This window comes from Colletotrichum spaethianum (assembly GCF_022836535.1).
Source record: "Colletotrichum spaethianum MAFF 239500 DNA, contig02, whole genome shotgun sequence".
Classification (NCBI taxonomy): domain Eukaryota; kingdom Fungi; phylum Ascomycota; class Sordariomycetes; order Glomerellales; family Glomerellaceae; genus Colletotrichum; species Colletotrichum spaethianum.
The window spans coordinates 1,616,258-1,631,375 of record NW_026054772.1 but is presented as its reverse complement, the minus strand read 5'-3'; the positions used below and the strand labels follow the sequence as shown (position 1 = coordinate 1,631,375).

General features: G+C 49.0%; 6 protein-coding genes across 6 annotated transcripts; 4 read left to right on the top strand and 2 right to left on the bottom strand.

The window, feature by feature from the left end:
• Window positions 1-1,558: 1,558 nt before the first annotated feature.
• Window positions 1,559-1,840, top strand: ColSpa_01339 (uncharacterized protein; the record flags this gene model as incomplete). The annotated part of the gene is made up of 1 exon (XM_049267551.1): window positions 1,559-1,840. The coding sequence occupies one exon, from the start codon at window positions 1,559-1,561 to the stop codon at window positions 1,838-1,840; it is 282 nt and encodes a 93-aa protein (XP_049123508.1).
• Window positions 1,841-3,826: 1,986 nt separating this feature from the next.
• ColSpa_01338 (putative exopolygalacturonase C) lies at window positions 3,827-4,942 on the top strand (the record flags this gene model as incomplete). The annotated part of the gene is made up of 1 exon (XM_049267550.1): window positions 3,827-4,942. One exon carries the CDS (start codon window positions 3,827-3,829, stop codon window positions 4,940-4,942), a length of 1,116 nt encoding a protein of 371 aa, XP_049123507.1.
• A 1,021-nt stretch (window positions 4,943-5,963) lies between these two features.
• ColSpa_01337 (uncharacterized protein) lies at window positions 5,964-6,378 on the bottom strand (the record flags this gene model as incomplete). The annotated part of the gene is made up of 3 exons (XM_049267549.1): window positions 5,964-6,004; window positions 6,070-6,174; window positions 6,258-6,378. The coding sequence occupies 3 exons, from the start codon at window positions 6,376-6,378 to the stop codon at window positions 5,964-5,966; spliced, it is 267 nt and encodes an 88-aa protein (XP_049123506.1).
• A 3,374-nt stretch (window positions 6,379-9,752) lies between these two features.
• ColSpa_01336 (putative 1-alkyl-2-acetylglycerophosphocholine esterase) lies at window positions 9,753-10,911 on the bottom strand (the record flags this gene model as incomplete). Its single annotated transcript, XM_049267548.1, has 2 exons — window positions 9,753-10,435; window positions 10,488-10,911. The coding sequence occupies 2 exons, from the start codon at window positions 10,909-10,911 to the stop codon at window positions 9,753-9,755; spliced, it is 1,107 nt and encodes a 368-aa protein (XP_049123505.1).
• A 1,773-nt stretch (window positions 10,912-12,684) lies between these two features.
• Window positions 12,685-13,250, top strand: ColSpa_01335 (uncharacterized protein; the record flags this gene model as incomplete). The annotated part of the gene is made up of 2 exons (XM_049267547.1): window positions 12,685-12,802; window positions 12,898-13,250. 2 exons carry the CDS (start codon window positions 12,685-12,687, stop codon window positions 13,248-13,250), a joined length of 471 nt encoding a protein of 156 aa, XP_049123504.1.
• Window positions 13,251-14,486: 1,236 nt separating this feature from the next.
• Window positions 14,487-14,996, top strand: ColSpa_01334 (uncharacterized protein; the record flags this gene model as incomplete). The annotated part of the gene is made up of 1 exon (XM_049267546.1): window positions 14,487-14,996. One exon carries the CDS (start codon window positions 14,487-14,489, stop codon window positions 14,994-14,996), a length of 510 nt encoding a protein of 169 aa, XP_049123503.1.
• Between the last annotated feature and the right edge of the window lie 122 nt (window positions 14,997-15,118).

Below are 15,118 nucleotides of genomic sequence, written 5' to 3'. Positions count from 1 at the left end.
AATCAGTATGGTTCCCGAGGCTCTCATAGCTAAACGAGCAATACGAGCACTGCCTGCGAGCGGAGCTCCGCTCGTCGGTCTTATACAATGCCGTCTCTCGCGTCATATTCGACGCAGAAATCACTCTTGCCCAACGTCAAAATCAGCATTGGCGCGTGCCCGACCGTCTGGACCGATGTGGCCTCGGGACCTCGCATCTACCCGCAGTTTCCGCTTGGTTCAAATCGCCGATCATTGGTGTTAAAACTTTGACGACTCAATTTGGCTGTGCATCGGCAGTGGATTGCTTTAGCCGAATTCCCCTACAGCTTTCTCCCCTGACCGTCAGTCACATCCCGGTTAAAATCACGAGCAGAGAGCAAAGGTCAGCGTCACACACGATGGAAGTCTTATCGGAGCGTATAGACACTTCCAAAGTCTCGAAGAAGCCACATCGAAAGTCTAAACTCGGATGCCAAACTTGTAAGAGGCGTAAGATAAAGGTTAGTCCGATAGTACTCTATCCCACGCTATCACCTCCCATAGTCAGATATTGGGCAACTCCCTAACTCCCCTTAACATTGAGTGGACGATTGAGTCCGCATGGACTTTTGTAATCCCAGCGCGGTGCGTTGTTCATTCCACCAACTAACATCTTGTCTCTATCAAGTGTGACGAGCTGAAGCCAGCGTGCCAGAATTGCGTCCGGCACTTGGTTTACTGCGACTTTTTAAAGAACAATGCGACACCGGTGACCACGCACAGCTTACATATCACGCTGCAAAGCACCGTTAACGTCATCGATGAAGTTGCGCAGTCGGCGCGGCTGTCATCGCCGGTCAACCAGGACCTTAACTTTACCGACCTGGAGCTTATACACAATTTCACCACATCCGTTTGTTCGACGCTATCAACAGACCCTCTCGTCCGCCAGATGTGGAAGGTCTCAGTTGTACGCATGGCACTAGAATGCGAGTACGTAATGCGTACATTGCTTTCCATCTCGGCGCTGCATCTTGCGCATCAACAACCCGAGCGGAAAGAAGTACTTGTGGCAAAAGCTCTTTTGTATCATCGTTCAGCCAGCAGGGAAGCAATGAAGCTTATGAGTGCTCTTGACGAGCGTAATGCAGAAAATCTATTTCTCTTTTCACTCCTAACCATATTTTTTGGTAAGTGACGGCGTTTCTCTTATTGTCCCCACTATGTTGGCTATGGACTTAGTTCACCTCACTTTGAGTCAGTGACTAATGTTTTACCAAACTCAGCCCTTGCATCCGGCCGTTATCTCAAGGAATCAGTTGTCGTTTGGGAATCCGCTTTCCCGGATTGGACTTTCCTTCTGTCGGGAGCTTGTTCACTCATCAAACTCCTCAACTCAAAGAATTATGGGGGTCCACTTATTCCCCTTTTGACCTATGCGAAAGAAAGATTCTTCGCCGCCCGTGACGATTCGCGTGCTCAGCCAGGAGCGTTGGAGGATCTTCGAAAGCGCGTGAACGGCAGCGTCATTGATGAAGACAGGCTAAGAATTCATAACCTGGCGATTGATGAGCTACGACATCCTATGTCACTCGCTATGCATGAAGGGGGCCGCGGTATGGATATCATGGACATCTTTATCTGGAAGTACTTCGTTTCCGATGAGTTTCTGCCCTTGCTCAAGACGCCAGGTGCGGATCAGGAGGCTATTGTCATATATGCGCACTTTTGTATCGTCTTGAAGAAACTGGAAAGTCAGTGGTGGCTTCAGGGTTGGGCGACGCATTTGATATCACAGGCGTGGGAGTTGCTGGACGAGAACCACAAGTCGTGGATCCAATGGCCGATGGAAGAACTTGGGTGGTCACCTCCAGCATGAAGCACAAATATACGATCACTCGAAAGCCGTAGCATTTCTGACTTTGTTTATCGATCAAGTCCTGCTACTATAGCCTTTGTGTCCTCGTCAACCATGCTACTGAACAGCAGATCACTAACACGTGCTTTTATATTACCCTCAGCCCTCCGTCAGTATTTCATTTCGTTTTATTGCAAAGTACCAGAAAGGAAAAGACCACCCAGCAAGTATTGAAGCCTATGGCTGCGCAGTTAATATGATAGCGATATTGATATGAGAAGCCCACGAGGTTGATATGTACATTTCGAGGTAGGCGCGAAAGACGCTGCATTAGGGATATAGGTTTTGGTTAAGAAGGAGAGGGAAAAAACGTTGAACATTAGGGTTATAGAGGTCTTGTTGGTAGCCAACTGTGTCTAATTTCCGACTGTCTCGGCCTTGGAATCAAGGCGGTAGTTATTTGTTACTGAGCCAAACTCAGTCGGAGTACAAATCAATATCAATATATTGTCAAACTTTTGGCTTCTAATCTCGTCAAAATCGAGCCATTACTCCGTGACCTGCTTGACCATCATGAAAGGACCAGATTTCACCATCTCAGTGTTCACATACAATGTTTCCCCAAGCGTAGCCAACACAACAACTAATGTCGAAATAGAGCACACATAACTGTGCAGTAAGACGTTTTAGGCGGTAACATTTGTATGAACCAGGGTCACCTCTCATCTTTGCCAGACCTTAGCTCAAGTAAATCGCCAACCCACCTACAGTAGCACAAGTATCCCAGGCAGCGTGTTAGGTTCATTTGGATAGATGGAATATTCGAAGATCAATATCATAGGGTCAAAAACCAGCCAAGCTCGAGCTTGCATGCATGACGCTGAAACCTGGGTGAGTACTCTAGTGTAGGTGATTATCAGTGCCTCGTCAGTATGGTATGGGTACCGCTGCCGCCCGCTCTTCCGCTCTCACGGACTACTACAATTCGGAGATCATAGGTAGAAGTCTACATGTCGGTTCGCCAGTGGCTCAAGCACCTCTTAACCTCACTCTTTGCGGACTTGTCAGGTCTATAATCTCCGTCGAGCTTTTGGAATCATTTGCGGTGCCCTTATCACGCTAGGGTTTTTTGAAGGACGTGCTAACCATAATACCATCATTTCATTTCTAGTCATGTGACTTCGTCAACGTATGGCATTACGGGAATTCTCTGTAACCTTCTTGCGACTCAGCTTTTGCTCGAGGATTTCTAGGGTGGAAATCATGTAGCCTACCTTGAAAGTTGAGGACTCGGGGGGCATAAGACTTAATGAGGTGTGACAATTAACACGCGTCTTCTCGGGACTGCGGCAGAGTCGCTGGGAGGCAAAGTCGTCCTGGACTAAGCGGGAGCTTCGGCTGAAGCTGTACGGGGCTCTCCCAATTTAAAGATGATAATCAGATGAGATGAAATCAGTCCAAAGTTTAGGCTAACTGTGGCAAATAGATTGCTGTGCCGCGATTCAGAATGGCGAGTCGCGCAGTTTGAATTGCCTGGATCCCGTATCCTAGATTCGTAAGGAGCATATAAGCTTTTTCTTGTGGATCATTGATACCTAGGTACCGGAGCAGACCCCGCTCTTTCATCTATAACAAATTAATTTCTCCATCCCATGCCTCGTCAAACAAGCCGATTAGCCGTGGATAGTTAAGCCACGAGTACTATACCACTTTAAGGAGGACCTGACGATCTACATCAGACCTTGCAGTAGTCCCTGTTCTTTGTAGTAGGTGTATGTAAATGGCGTATAACTGTCTTAGCTGATGTATCTATTAGCATTCATCCCATCCCGCGATTCAATGTACCAATCTAACCTAGCCGTAGTCATGTTATTAGCTCGTTTGTGTGACGGGGACCGGCTTGGAACAGGCAGAAGCATTTGGGATGAATATATAAGTTTCCGCTCGAGATCCATACTAAAAAGACTTTTTTTGCACTGCACTTCGATTTGCAATTGAGTTGTCATAATGTCGACTCCCTTCTTCAAGCTTGTCTTCCTCGCCACTGTAGTCACTGGCTACTGGCTACCAGAGACTGTAGGCAAAGACCAATTCAAGACCTGTATCGTTCCTAAGTCCAACGGCGATGACTCTCCAACCATCATATCCACTGTTAAATCTTGCGGCGTCAACTCCCGCATCGTTTTTAGCACTGGCACAGAATACAACTTGCTCACACCATTGACGTTCTCAGGTTTGACAAACGTCGAGTTCTCAATTCAAGGCAACCTTACACTATCAGACAGCCCCAGTGCCGTCTCCGCGGTGGTCCAAAATCGCACAATTTATCCGGGCCACTGGATTACCGTCAGCAACAGCAAAGGCGTCACCTTCACGGCTACTGATGCCCAAGACGGTGGTTGGATCAATGCCCACGGCGACAAATGGTGGCCCAACGCCGGTGACAGCAGCGACAATGGACGCCCTCACCTCTTCTCATTTGGTGTCACAGGCCTTCGACTTCGTGGCCTGAAAGTCCTCAATCCTGTAGCCTGGTGCTTTTCAATGGGAGGACAGGACGTCTACATGACTGACACTCTGCTCGATGCGCGGTCCATGAATGGTTTCCCTTTCAACACAGATGGCATTGACGTGAGCGCTTCGAACGTCGTTATTGACGGGTGGACAAGCCACAACGGTGACGATATTATCAATGTTTCTCCACCCGCGGTCAACGTGACGATGCGCAATATTGTTGCGTATGGAACACATGGTATCTCTGTTTCATGCTCTGCTGGAAATGGTAGCGGGTACTTGTTTGAAAACGCAGAGATCCACGACTCACTACTGGGAGCTCGCTTCAAGGGCTCCGTTGGTACAACATGCCAGATTTCCGACGTAACCTGGCGGAACATGACCATTACAAACACGGCCTATCCAATCCACTTCATCGAGGACTACGTTGATCAGGAGAAGGGGGCTGCAGGAAAAGACGCTTCTCTGGCAGCATTCGCAAAGAATTTCCGTTGGGAAAACATCAACGCACACACTGCAACGAGTCTTAAGGACGGCAGTTGTGTTTCTACTCCGTGCTGGAGCAAGACTCTTGGTAAGCTCAGACTTGATGGCCAGCTTCCCAGTTGAGGCTTGAGATTGCTAACTTGCGACCCTTTGCTTAAGATGAGTCAACGAACAAAGGGTTGTATATCATTTGCAAAGACGCGGCCCATTGTCAGGATTTCCATTTCTCTGGCATCAGTCTTACAGCAGCTGTAAGTGGCTTGGAAGCAGATAATTCTCATTGATGAGATTGAATCGGACTAATTATTGTGGCTCTTTAGGACGGCAGCGCGGGTCAGATGGTATGTGTTGGATTGGAAGGTGCTACGAATTTGGGTATTCCATGCACCAATGGCACCTTGTCTGCAAAATAAAACACTGTTGTGAACATTTAACTAGTATATATACATTTATATAGTTATCTATGATCGTGGACTCAGCAGAAACAGACTGACTGCCATGGGGTAAAACTTTTAACTTAAAAAACAAATTCTATCGATCGTATAACTCTTGTTGTCGGATTAACTGTTCTGACCCCTCCTCATTTTGCCAGATTTAGTATTATTTCTGCTCTTCTAGCTGGCAGTTGCCCTCTTTCGTCTTCGACGCAAAGACTGTGCAGGGTTATGGCTATGTAGATAATAAGAACCATGATACTAGAAGAGAAGAAGAAAAGAAACAATAGGATAGTCGCTGAACTCTCAATAATAAGATGTCGTACCGAATTTGATGCTGAACTCATACCTTAGTTGCAACTATTAGAAGTATTGGATATTTGGCCACCTGAAAATGGCTTTCGACGACTAATCTCTAACTTCTGTTACATAGTTGCACCTCACATGCCTTACTGATGGTCATATAGCCCGTACATGATGCAGAGTGGCAGAAGCAACATATAACCAGGCGATCTCATGGTTTAAGGTAAACCCTTGTATTTAATATGGTAAAGGATCGGCTATCGTTCGTAGCTACAAACTTGTATGTTGTGGGGAGCGAATGTAGCGAACACGTCGCATCCTTAAACATGTGACTACAGAAGCGTACAAAATCCAGATTGATGGCTTTACAGTAACAGGCTGTATATCCCATCCGGTACGTTGGTCTCTTATTTGATACAGAGAACCGAGTTGCCCTGGTACGAGCATTCTGCAACGCTTTGTAAGTACATCTTCATCACAATGCTGTGGCTTTCTTGAATGGGGCACACTTACTTCCGTCGAAGATCTGGCCAACACCGTTGGTCCAGTAAGAGCACTTGGTGCCGCCGGGGTGGACGTCATTAGTGTTCATCGTGGTGCAAGCCTCATGCACGGTGGCTAGAATACAGATGATTAATTAGTCCAAACTGGCTCTCCTCAATTTCACGGTTCAGCTTGTTGTCCAAAGAAAATTTACTTACAGCCTCTGATGTTGTAGTAAACGTTGTTTGCAACCCAGACTCCGTTAGCAGCCTGTGCCCAAGCGTGGCAGCCGGAGGCAAGGAAGAGGGCAGCAGGAACGATGACGGAAGTGAATTGCATCTTGACTGGAGAATGTGTTGATTGGATGAAGAATAGAATGTTTGTGTGATTGTGTGAGTGTATGAATGTCTGAGTCTGAAGAGAAATTTCTGTTCGGGATGATGAGGAAGTCTGTTTATATAGTTTTCGGTTCCTTCCTGGCCTCTATTGTTCAAACCTCGGCTGAATCCTTCGCGCAAGAGTCTTCTTGATAGTCCTCCTGCATGGTTCTTCTCAACACGCGAAGTTCCCGCAAAGGAAGGAGCTCGTGTAGTTTGTTCACAGCCCTCCTTGTCGTACAGAAACCTTTACGATCCCGGTTTGTGACCTCAGACTTGCCGCCACTGTCATGTCAGCATAACGAAGGAGCTCGCGTACCATACTCCACACAGGCAGACAGCGATGTTGTGCAACATGTCTTATAACGATTCATCCACGTACGAAGTACAAAACACAAAGCACAAATACACAGATAAGCACTAACTACTAATGGAAAGAGCTAGTATAACTCGATGAAAGACGGTTTTACTAGGCAGTGGACTTATGCACAGGTTTGTTTTTGCTCTCGACTGATTATATTTAGCCGCAGGTGGGGACTTGATCACTTTACTCCGACACACACACAGACAAAAGCGTCTCCTTATCAACCATTTCTGAAATACAAGAGCGTATGGGATATGGCAGATGACAAACAATACCGGTAATAAACACGATCATTTTACTTTCTGGGGGGAACATACGCAACGCTGTTCAACCTAACTCAGATGGCACCAAAGACAACCGGTTCCATCAACTGCGGTTAAGCGACAACGAAACGAAATGCAGAGCAGCACCAATACATTACAGGCGGATTGTGCCTGAGTGAGCTGATAAAATTTATAGTCGCATTGGACTACCCCATTATGGAAGTCCATGATATAAACCCCTCACTATAGTGGATCGGACAAGGTACGGGCCGCAGAAATGGATGAACTAGCTCTAGGTTGTGGACATGCTGTGCTTTTTGTTGTTGATCGTTTACGGATAGAACTGATGAAAGGATTAGACTAATTACTATGAGGCCACCAATCGGTGGCAACATATCGATCAAGGCTAACGTGCCGACCCGTGGCCAGACGATTGGTCACTTGGAAAGTTTCACAACGGGTCTCGGGAAGATCCTAAAGGATCAGATCGATAGAGGCTTCCCGTAAGCAAGTACTGCTTTTGGGTGCGTTATTTGACAGCAAAGCAAGCCGAAAAGTTCGAGAGGCATCAGCATGCTGGTTCATCTTTAAGCAGCGCCCTTGTACATTTACCTTTTCCATGTATAAAGTTTTCTCATCATTGAACTTGATAGGCTGCACAACTACCTTTGCCTTGAGTATTCCTGTAAGGGTCTCTTCAATCTGGACGTGTCAGAGTAGAAATTGGTGGTGGAGTGAGAGAAACTCTGGCTAGAGTCGACGATCGGCTATATCCGTTGTGTGGAGCGATCGCTTGTGGGGTTGTGTGTCGGTTGTCTGATACCACCAATGGCTGCGTTGCCACTTGGTTAACTCGGCAGAGAGAGCCACTAGGTCGTTCAGGGGCGGACCGGGACGACCGGCACATGCAAGGACCTGCGACCTTCAGGAAGCTGTGAAGGAATGATGTGCATGTCTAAAGGATCATGTATGCAGAGACGATGAATCCCTGAGAAGCAACCCTGGCCGCCTCCCGTTTAATACAATCCCCCTGCCAGACATGCATGGCCACGTATTGTGTAAGTGTATGTGTGACATACGGAGAGAGAGAGAGAGAGAGAGAGAGTTTGTATATGTGTGAGTTGAGGTGAGGCCTTGTATCGCCAGCCTCCCTCCGTGGGTATCTTCGCTGCCCAATTGACAGACGCCGAGAATCTGACTCCATCATCAACACTGCCTGGCCTATCTGTCGATCAGGAGAGCGATGACTGCCAACCCAAAGTGCTTTACGATTGACAGTGTGACAAGGGATCTTTGATATAGTATGCTCATTATACGCTTCATTTCAGGGGCCAGCCTTGGGTCTGATCACCAAATCCATCGTTCTCTTCCACAAGGTTCGGGGGTAATATTACATGCCTAATGTTACCAGACGTACTACTCAGCCGGATTTCGATGGTCGCATCAGACCAAGCTGACACATACGTACAGCAGTTGTAAGGCTATTACTTCTGGCAAATATATGTTTCAAAACAAGCTGCCTTCAATTTACACATGCTAAGCCTATAAAAGAGGTCGTCACTCACTGTTAATAGATGGTTACGTTCGTATCTATTTACCCAGAATATCCGCGAATTTATCTGGTCGGACCCTGGCCTTTGCTGCTTATCTCTTTAATGTATCCTCCGTACCTGCAGTGTCAACAAGCGGTCAGTGAGGGGATTAGGCCCGCCATACACATCTGTCATGATAGGAGTGCATGCACAGTCATTACCGAGGTCTTAAAATCCGAAGGCGCTGCGTACCTGGCGGTTGCAGGATTTGAAGGACCAGGCATTAGTAAGGTAATGTGTATTGTGAGATTTACGAGAGCGTTCACCACAATAGGAACCACCTTGTTGTCTATGCTGAGCAGGAAAAGACGACAGCCTAATACTGTGGATCTTCGAGGCAGACTGGAAGCAATGGAAGCAGTGGAAGCAGTTAGGGAGTTGATCACAAAGGAGTAGGGTGAGGATACTGTTCTCCAATATCTGGAGAAACGTAGACGAGGCTAATAGCTGATAAGTAAAGAAATGTCTTTTCAAGTGTCCAGTAAGTCAAAAAGTCATTTTACGAAGCGACTAGTCAGCAGAGAAACCGGGCTATTGGTAGAGATCCTGCTGTTACATGTACTGTTTATCATGTGTGTGCTTTCATTGAACAACTTTCGTTATCAGCTACGTTGATCACAGTTATAAGTTTACACGCTATATAGTGTAGAGCTAATTGGATCAAATCTCTCTAAGTATTTGCGTCTAAGCTTAACCTGCCAGTTGTTGTGAACACTCGGTTGCTGCAAAGTGGTCGTTTCTCTTACACATGTTGCAATGCTTGGAGGTTCAATCACCTACTACATTGGGTTTACCGACCAGCTAGAGTTGGTACATTGATATTTCGGCTTCACAATCACCTTGAGGCTATTTCTGCTGACTTTACAGAGTGGTGAGGATTTAGACTACTTGGAGTACTAAAAACCACCCGAATCCCAACCCTGTGATTGAGATGAGGGGCCTTATGGGCGGATAGACTGTTGCTCCAGCGCTGGGTCTCATTCATTAGTCAATATGAAGCACGGGTTTTGCAGTTATAACGGTCCGACTCGGATGGTTTGTTATACTAGCAACTCTCAAGGATATTTGACCCGATCTACATTCCCTTATGCGGTTCTACCAGAACCCTTTGTTCCAGTCACTCTCCATTATGTATCTCATCCCAGTGCACTTCAGGGAAGTCCTCTGAAGGGGTGTCCAGAAGTGGTTGCTCAGTACCAAGCAGATTCTTATCAAAGAAGGCTCTGATAAATGTTCTCGAGATTTTGACCATTCTGTCACCGTCAATGGGACCCATCGAACGTGTTGTGCCGAATATCTTCCAAAACGTCAGGTCGGACCAGTCACTATGCGTACTGCCATCTACAGAGAGCAGACGCCACCAGCCAGTTTGCCAGGCGCGGTAATTGTTCCAGGTGCGATCGGTGTTTGAATTGTGGTTTTGGAAGCCAAGAATCATTGATGGCTTTTTCAGGTCCGAGTCGGAGGTGCTGTTCAAGCGACCAAAGTTTGTACCGTCTACGTTGATGGCGGCAGCGACGGCGTCGCTCTCAAGAGCCATAGTCAGAGCAGCAGAGCCTCCGATAGACACACCAAACGCGCCGAAGCTGTCAGTCTTGAAGGGCGCCTTGAGTTCTGCCACCAACGAGGGGAAGTAGTCAATGAAGTGCAGTTGGTGCTTGACCCTGGTGGCGTGCAACGACTCGACCCATTCATTAGGGAAGTTACTGGAAGCTGGTGAGAGGCCGTAAACACCAGTGCCATTGGGGTACCGCACAAAGGGCTGCTCATAGACGTGGTCAAATGCAGCCACGACGTATCCTTAAGCGCGAAGTCAGCGCCGGCCCAAAAAATCCAGCAATCGCGAGCTTACCGTGCGAGACAAGGTCAGAGATAACAATGTAGTTGCCATCAGTCGGTGGACCCCAACCACCGGGTCCGAAGAGAAGCGTTGGGCCTGTTCCTTCTTCCAGATATGAGGCGTTCCACCGCAGTGTCGACGTCAAGTGAGAGATGTTGTAGTTCCACAGTGCAGCGTACTGCTCAACAAGCTCGGCCTCTAGGTACGGCTTCGGACAAGGCTTCTCATTTGAAGTAGGATAATACAGCGTGACAAGATATTCGGTTGCGACACCGTTCGGCCACACGGGGTCTTCCTCGTTCAAGTAAGGAATAACAAAACGCTGGGCACCGACATTGTACTTGCCAGTAGGAGCAGGAATTGGTTCTCCCAGAACTATCTGCGTAAGCGACACCCAGAGATGGAGCGTTAGAGCCCAGGGAGCGTGAACCTTCATGGCAACCATTGAAAACGCAAGAAAAGGGCTTGCAAGACCTGACAAGTCAAAAACTATTGCACACGATGTTTATCTGTTTAAATAAGCATTGTAGCAAGCTTTTTTCTTCTGCTTGGCATAGGATTTTGGATCCTGAACCCCTTCCACGAGAATGACAGAAAGCCACCGCCACGAGTAATTGAATCAGCGGTACTGTCGAATCAAAATGGCCTGCGTTAATCATCAGGATCAGTCTTGCCTCAATTAGGCAGTTGGAAATTCTGTGCTGGATCTTAACCCCAGTCTCGATGTTGCCCGAGAGCGCTAAGAGGTGTCAGCTTCAGCGGAGCGCACCAATGCCACGGGTATCTAACAGCGTGCGTTGATAGCAGAAGCGCTAGTGATCACGCTCAACACCCCCCGCTCTCCTCTGCTATCAGATCGAGTCTATGTAGCATGGTTTGGAGTTCGCTTTAGGCAGAAGCCTCTACGTAACTACAATTATCCACAGGTCGAACCAAATGGTACTTCTGTCCCACGTCGCAGGGATGAGACCCTCGATGGAAATGAAAAGTAACAGTACTATTTCACTCAGTCGTGAAAACAATGGCATTCAGAACCTACCTTTCAATGACACTAAATGTTCATGACTATTCAACTTCGTATACAACAGGGTCGTATTCGAATGCTGCTGAATGATAAGGCGTGCATTACGCCAGCCTTGTTTGCTTGACATAGAGAATGCCTGAACTGTCTCTGCACGCAGCCCAACTGAGACACAAATTCAAAGCGAGAGCGGTCGAACTGACTTTTAACACAATAGTTTCGAAATCAAACCATGGGGGAGCATCCAGTCGACTCTGAGAACTTGTAGTCAATGGGATGACTGGCTGGCTGGGGTGATACCAAGGTCTACATGGCAAATCAAGGTTTTGAATACTTGGCGTTTTCATGAGATCTAGAAATTGCAGACAAGCAAGTATCAGCCTATCCATGATAGACATCCGTCTCTGATCAAGACGGTGATGGCCCGTGATACGGCAAACCCAGCATCGGGGCCGGAAGGTGCCGGGATCCACCGAGCCATTGCAGCCCGATGTTTCTCCACACAGGTATCGGTCCGCACAGGCCCACTTGGCAGCGGGATGACGTCGCAACCCGCGATCTGAGCCAGTTTCTTGCGTCTCATTCCCACCTCGTCCTCCGCAGTACTCCCATTCCACGTGCCACATCACGAAACTCACAAGCCAAGTGGTGTTAGACTAGTACTCATTTTCCACCACTCAACAACCAGGGCCACAATCTGAAACCCTATCCAAGAGGCTGCTCGCTTATGTGGAACCGGTGCTTGGATTCCCGCGCGTGGCGTACGCATTTCTGGTGTGGCTGCCAACTTCCAGGATTTTGTCATTGCGCTTGATGATGCCTGCGCAGGGGTCCAGACGGGGGTCCTCCCGGCGGCCTGACAGCACGGCGGCCTATGGCATCCCGTCTCGAAGCCTCCATCACAGACACGTATGACGTATCCATGAGCATCATCAGCCACACGTATGCATACGCGCAACCGAGAGGGATGCGCGAGTGACGACTCTGGCGAAGGTGTATGTGCGTTTGTGTGTGCTAAGCTTCGGTCAGAGTTTGGACGGGGGTATATCAGGCTGGTGCTTCCTCGTCGTGGTTCCCGTCCGCTTGTGGTGTTCATCCCGTTGATCTATTCCAGACCACAGCCGACTTTCGAGCATCAAGAACTTCATTTCTGTACACTTCAGACACTACTATCATCTATCAATCATCATGGCCGAGTGGGCGAAGCAAACCTACAACCAGCAGTACGAGAGGTGGGTTCCTTGGCTTGAGGACCAGTACCTGAAATGGTTCACCAAGGACAACAAGGCCAGCTATGCCACCAAAGGTAAGCCACGATGTTCTTTGCGATCTTCTAGTTTCGAACATTTGCACTAGTCCCTGGCTAGTCGTTAAGAACTCCCACTAACGCATCATGTCCAGACACCCTAGGCCAGACCAAGGTTACCGGCGTCGAACAGATCGATACCCTTCAGGATGGCGTTCATAGCCTCGTTGGAGGCCAGGTCGGCCAGGGCGGCCTCCTCCAGCCCGTCGGTGACATGGCCTCGAAGGAGGGCATCAACCGCGCCGAGCGCCAGGGCAAGGACGATGAGGGCGGTTACGTCCCCACCGCCGTCCCAGGCTCCGGTGCGCTGAACCAGGCCGGCAGCGGCGTGGCTGACGGCGGCAAGGCCGTTGCTGGCAAGACTACCGAGGGTCTCAAGGGTGCCGGCGGTTACGTCGGTGGCCTCTTCGGCGGTGGTGCCGGCAAGAGCAAGCCCGAGCAGAAGTAAAGGCCTTGCCTCGGCATCAACAACCTTTTGTTCGTACTGTGCACCAACCTGTTAGGATGCGAGGGAATATGCGAGCGTGTTTTGTGTTAAATTCGGATGTTTTGCGGCGTTGGATGAGAGGCTTGGATTTATTGTCGATTAGCATCGGACCCAATACCCATAAACAGAACTTGAATGCCTAATTTGTCTTTCCATGCCCTCAATATCTGTGACTGTCAGGAAATGATTCGCGTAGAACAAACACGATATCCACACTCAGGTGTGGCGCCCGTGATCCAACTGTTTGCCAACCCATGCCGTTTGCTTGTCTGCATCTTTTGTTGGCTAGGCGTAATGCCTGTTCAAAATCGTTTGCTGGACTGGCACGGGTACGACTTGTTGTCTCCTTGCCATTTGAAGGTGTATTATCCACCCTTACCATGAGCAACTTCGGTCTAACTACACCGGCTTTTGCTTTCGTTCTCGGAGCGAGTTCCTTTACCGAGATGAGTGTCGAGAACCGCCAACCGAGCCGTCTGGGCATCCGTTTATTGACAAACAAGTCACTCCATTTAGTTGGAAAGCTCAAGAGCAGGGCACGCCGTCCTCGGCCTGACAACGTCACGTTGAGCCCTCATGTTGTTACCGTTTCCAAGGTGCTCAGCGGAAGTGACTCACTAGAAGCCCTTCTCACGGCTCACGAAAACTACAGCACTTCATTCGATGACTTCTGGAGCAGTATCTTCCTTCATTATGACAGCGACCGACAGAAACCTATGGTAGATGATTAACTCGCGACGGGCTTCTTTGGCAAGCTCCCGAAGAAATTCGAGAGATGATATATCAGGAGCTCTGGCGCGCAGCCGGCCTGAGCCAGCACATCATCCGCACGCAGGCCGGATACGCCCACTCCCGATGCTTGTTCCGTCGGCCCAGCACTAGGACTGTAGACGGCGAGGAACCGTGGGATTTTAACTGGACGGTACCGGATGCGCGCGGGCCGGTGCCTCTTTGGTATAAACGCAAAATGTCGACTTGATGTGATCATTGGAAGTGCGAGGGGGCGAGAGAGGAAAGAGAGATATGGCGAGACATCGCAAGAGGCCGCATGAGTCACTGTGTTCATGTCGAAACGTGGACGGCCTTCCTACCCATGATGTTAATCTGCAAGCGAATGTAGGTTATCGGCTTCCGTTCAGCGCCGGGGCATAAAGGACCTGTGGAGCTTTATCCTAGCAACATTTCGCTTACACATCAATGAGAAGGTACCTCGAATGTGCTTCGTCGATCTACGAATCCGTAGCCTTTACGATCACCGACATTAGCCTGGCACGAAACCTCTTCGGGGACCGGCATCGGGGGTCCATCGGCCACCCGTTCCAGCGCATCAATCTATCGTTTTGGCGACAAGCCGGTGAAGGCAGCAACTTTGAGCAATGGGTCAATTTATGGAGCACCATCCTACGACTTCTCGATACCCCGTATCTGGCGGCCGTGAACCTCTGGCTAGACAGTGATATCTACTATGAGCGGCACTGGCTCTCGGTAACGACTAACGTGCTCCGCCGGATGCCCGAGGCGCTGACCCACAAGGCCGCAGTCAATCTGCCGCCGGACGGACACCGAGACCGAGCTGTAGCGACCGCGTGGCTGAGGGGCTTAGATGAGATGCCGTGGGCGGAGTCCACAAGGAAAGCTAAAGGTACATTTGCGGAGCAGGAAGCGGAGGAGGCGAGGTGTTTCGAGGTGAGACGGATGCGGGCTTGAGGTTGCGGAAATGGGCGGGTCTAGAACTTTAGGTTAAGATGAGCGTGTAAGGCTGGCCCAGTAAGACGGAGAGTTGGAGGCTGTGGATGTGACGGATCGGACGACATAGGATCTGGGGTCGC